Raw genomic sequence first — 5,000 nt, forward strand, 5'->3', positions numbered from 1 at the left:
ACACAAACTCACACACTCATACTCACACTCTCACTCATATACACACACTCACTCTCACACACGCACTCACTCACTCACTCACACACACACACACACACACACACACACACTAATATACACACTCATATACACACACTTACTCACTCACTCCCACACACACACTCACTCACTCGCACATACACACACAGTTATTGTTATAGTTTTCATTACAGTATGTACATTCTGATGTGTTTGTGGTCAGAATGAGCCGGACTGTGAAATAAGGGCTAAACGTGTGTGTGTGTGTGTGTGTGTGTGTGTGTGTGTGTGTGTTGCAGGGTTCGTTGTGGGTCAGTGTGGCCTGTATCAGACGATAGCCATGCTTCTGGTGGCGTATTTCATCATCAGCATGACGGTCCTGTCGGTGTGTGCGATCTCAACCAACGGAGCGCTGGACGCCGGAGGAGCGTACTGTATCCTCACACTCAAACCTGTGTGTGTGTGTGTGTGTGTGTGTGTGTGTGTGTGTGTGTGTGCGCAGAACTAGTCCTGTTTCTCATCAGATCACACTCAAACCTGTGTGTGTGTGTGTGTGTGTGTGTGTGTGTGTGTGTGTGCGCAGAACTAGTCCTGTTTCTCCTCAGATCACACTCAAACGCGTGTGTGTGTGTGTGTGTGTGTGTGTGTGTGTGTGTGTGTGTGTGTGTGTGTGTGTGTGTGTGTGTGTGTGTGTGTGCAGAACTAGTCCTGTTTCTCCTCAGATCACACTCAAACGTGTGTGTGTGTGTGTGTGTGTGTGTGTGTGCAGAACTACTCCTGTTTCTCCTCAGATCACACTCAAACGTGCGTGTGTGTGCGTGTGTGTGTGTGTGTGTGTGTGTGTGTGCAGAACTAGTCCTGTTTCTCCTCAGATCACACTCAAACATGTGTGTGTGTGTGTGTGTGTGTGTGTGTGTGTGTGTAGAACTAGTCCTGTTTCTCCTCAGATCACACTCAAACGTGTGTGTGCGTGTGTGTGTGTGTGTGTGTGTGTAGAACTAGTCCTGTTTCTCCTCAGATCACACTCAAACGTGTGTGTGTGTGTGCGTGTGTGTGTGTGCAGAACTAGTCCTGTTTCTCCTCAGATCACACTCAAACGTGTGTGTGTGTGTGTGTGTGTGTGTGTGCAGAACTAGTCCTGTTTCTCCTCAGATCACACTCAAACGTGCGTGTGTGTGTGTGTGTGTGCAGAACTAGTCCTGTTTCTCCTCAGATCACACTCAAACGTGCGTGTGTGTGTGTGTGTGTGTGTGTGTGTGTGTGTGTGTGCAGAACTAGTCCTGTTTCTCATCAGATCACACTCAAACGTGCGTGTGTGTGTGTGTGTGTGTGTGCAGAACTAGTCCTGTTTCTCCTCAGATCACACTCAAACATGTGTGTGTGTGTGTGTGTGTGTGTGTGTGTGTGTGTGCAGAACTACTCCTGTTTCTCCTCAGATCACACTCAAACGTGCGTGTGTGTGTGTGTGTGTGCAGAACTAGTCCTGTTTCTCATCAGATCACACTCAAACGTGCGTGTGTGTGTGTGTGTGTGTGTGTGTGTGTGTGTGCAGAACTAGTCCTGTTTCTCATCAGATCACACTCAAACGTGCGTGTGTGTGTGTGTGTGTGTGTGTGTGTGCAGAACTAGTCCTGTTTCTCCTCAGATCACACTCAATGTGTGTGTGTGTGTGTGTGTGTGTGTGTGTGTGTGTGCAGAACTACTCCTGTTTCTCCTCAGATCACACTCAAACGTGTGTGTGTGTGTGTGCAGAACTAGTCCTGTTTCTCCTCAGATCACACTCAAACATGTGTGTGTGTGTGTGTGTGTGTGTGTGTGTGTGTGTGTGCAGAACTAGTCCTGTTTCTCCTCAGATCACACTCAAACGTGTGTGTGTGTGTGTGTGTGTGTGTGTGCAGAACTAGTCCTGTTTCTCCTCAGATCACACTCAAACATGTGTGTGTGTGTGTGTGTGTGTGTGTGTGTGTGTGTGTGCAGAACTACTCCTGTTTCTCCTCAGATCACTCTCAAACGTGTGTGTGTGTGCAGAACTAGTCCTGTTTCTCCTCAGATCACACTCAAACGTGTGTGTGTGTGTGTGTGTGTGTGTGTGTGTGTGTGTGTGTGTGCAGAACTAGTCCTGTTTCTCCTCAGATCACACTCAAACATGTGTGTGTGTGTGTGTGTGTGTGTGTGTGTGTGTGTGTGTGTGCAGAACTACTCCTGTTTCTCCTCAGATCACTCTCAAACGTGTGTGTGTGTGCAGAACTAGTCCTGTTTCTCCTCAGATCACACTCAAACATGTGTGTGTGTGTGTGTGTGTGTGTGTGTGTGTGTGTGTGTGTGCAGAACTACTCCTGTTTCTCCTCAGATCACTCTCAAACGTGTGTGTGTGTGCAGAACTAGTCCTGTTTCTCCTCAGATCACACTCAAACATGTGTGTGTGTGTGTGTGTGTGTGTGTGTGTGTGTGTGTGTGTGCAGAACTAGTCCTGTTTCTCCTCAGATCACACTCAAACATGTGTGTGTGTGTGTGTGTGTGTGTGTGTGTGTGTGTGTGTGTGCAGAACTACTCCTGTTTCTCCTCAGATCACTCTCAAACGTGTGTGTGTGTGCAGAACTAGTCCTGTTTCTCCTCAGATCACACTCAAACATGTGTGTGTGTGTGTGTGTGTGTGTGTGTGTGTGTGTGTGTGCAGAACTACTCCTGTTTCTCCTCAGATCACTCTCAAACGTGTCTGTGTGTGTGTGCAGAACTAGTCCTGTTTCTCCTCAGATCACACTCAAACGTGTGTGTGTGTGTGTGTGTGTGTGTGTGTGTGTGCAGAACTAGTCCTGTTTCTCCTCAGATCACACTCAAACATGTGTGTGTGTGTGTGTGTGTGTGTGTGTGTGTGCAGAACTAGTCCTGTTTCTCATCAGATCACACTCAAACATGTGTGTGTGTGTGTGTGTGTGTGTGTGTGTGTGCAGAACTAGTCCTGTTTCTCCTCAGATCACACTCAAACATGTGTGTGTGTGTGTGTGTGTGTGCAGAACTACTCCTGTTTCTCCTCAGATCACACTCAAACGTGTCTGTGTGTGTGTGCAGAACTAGTCCTGTTTCTCATCAGATCACACTCAAACATGTGTGTGTGTGTGTGTGTGTGTGTGTGTGTGTGTGTGCAGAACTAGTCCTGTTTCTCCTCAGATCACACTCAAACATGTGTGTGTGTGTGTGTGTGTGTGTGTGTGTGTGTGTGTGCAGAACTAGTCCTGTTTCTCCTCAGATCACACTCAAACATGTGTGTGTGTGTGTGTGTGTGTGTGTGTGTGTGTGTGTGTGTGCAGAACTAGTCCTGTTTCTCCTCAGATCACACTCAAACGTGTGTGTGTGTGTGTGCAGAACTAGTCCTGTTTCTCATCAGATCACACTCAAACATGTGTGTGTGTGTGTGTGTGTGTGTGTGTGTGCAGAACTACTCCTGTTTCTCCTCAGATCACACTCAAACGTGTGTGTGTGTGTGTGCAGAACTAGTCCTGTTTCTCATCAGATCACACTCAAACATGTGTGTGTGTGTGTGTGTGTGTGTGTGTGTGTGCAGAACTAGTCCTGTTTCTCCTCAGATCACACTCAAACATGTGTGTGTGTGTGTGTGTGTGTGTGTGTGTGTGTGTGTGCAGAACTAGTCCTGTTTCTCCTCAGATCACACTCAAACATGTGTGTGTGTGTGTGTGTGTGTGTGTGTGTGTGTGTGTGTGTGTGTGCAGAACTAGTCCTGTTTCTCCTCAGATCACACTCAAACGCGTGTGTGTGTGTGTGTGTGTGTGTGCAGAACTACTCCTGTTTCTCTTTTCCTTAGCTACAATGTGTTTGTGTTTCTGCCTGTGTGTCTGCGTGTGTGTGTGTGTGTATGCGTGTGCATCTGTGTGCATGTGCCTGTGTGTCTGCGTGTGTGTCTGCGTGTGTGTCTGCGTGTGTGTGTGTGTGTGTGTGTGTGCAGATATGATCAGTCGTGCTCTGGGTCCGGAGTTCGGCGGCAGCATCGGGATCATGTTCTTCCTGGCGAACGTGTGCGGCAGCGCCCTCTATGTGCTGGGGCTGGTGGAGGCCATGCTCACCACCTTCGGCGTTCCTGAAGGTATCCCAGCTTCTCCCCAGTGCACTAGACATCTCTGCGGATGAAAGTGTGTGTCATATGTAAATAAAGTGTGGGCTGCGAATGCTTCCAGATGTGTGTGTGTTCGTGCAGAAGACCTCAACACTGCTGAGTAACGCCAGAACGTCTCACTCTGTGCTATTTATTTACTGTTATAGTATTTATTAATATTTTAAATTCATTTTTAAATATTTCTATATTCCCTCATTTATTTATGTACTGTTATTGTATTTATTAATACATTTATTAATTTATTTATTAATAATTATTAATTATGAATTAGCATTTATTTTTATATTTTGAGTTTTTAGAAATTTTGTTAAGTACTTAGTTTATTTTAAAACATTTTTTAGATTCCTTTCAATGCAATTGCTATTAATGGCTTACAAATAAATACAAATATCTTTACTTCAATAAAAATACAAATATATCAATTTTTTTAAATTGTATTAATTACTTTTAATATTATTTTTTTATTTCAAGCATCAATAGTTTTAATGGCTAATAATAAAAATCTTTATGTAAATAAAAATAATATTTATTTATGTTTTATGTTTTTTATCATTATTATTTATTTTCAGCATCATTGGTCATTAATGGCTAATAAAAAAATAAAAAAAAACATTTTATTTAAATAAAAAATTACATTATTTATTTAATGAATTTATTTCCAGCATCAATTGTTATTAATAGATAAAAAAAATAGTTTTAAATAAAAGTAAAAATGTATATTTATTTATTTCCAGCATTAATGGCTTTTAATGGCTAATAAATAAATAAAATCTTTATTTAAATAAATGATTTATTGATTCCCAGCATCAGTGGCTCTGATGAGTAATGTGTGTGTGTGTGTGTGTGTGTGTGT

General features: G+C 43.6%; 1 protein-coding gene across 1 annotated transcript in view; it reads left to right on the forward strand.

Moving 5' to 3' along the window:
- Nucleotides 1-5,000, forward strand: part of LOC307167443 (solute carrier family 12 member 9) — a gene marked incomplete at its 3' end in the record, with an annotated part of 35,279 nt that overhangs the window by 8,004 nt on the left and 22,275 nt on the right. Inside the window, exons 2-3 of the mRNA XM_079886556.1 lie at nucleotides 318-452; nucleotides 3,980-4,117. Coding sequence (XP_079742682.1) covers nucleotides 318-452; nucleotides 3,980-4,117 — 273 coding nt within the window. The remainder of the gene's footprint in view (nucleotides 1-317; nucleotides 453-3,979; nucleotides 4,118-5,000) is intronic.

The sequence above is a fragment of the Squalius cephalus genome (genome assembly GCF_949319135.1).
Source record: "Squalius cephalus genome assembly, chromosome: 11".
Lineage (NCBI taxonomy): Eukaryota > Metazoa > Chordata > Actinopteri > Cypriniformes > Leuciscidae > Squalius > Squalius cephalus.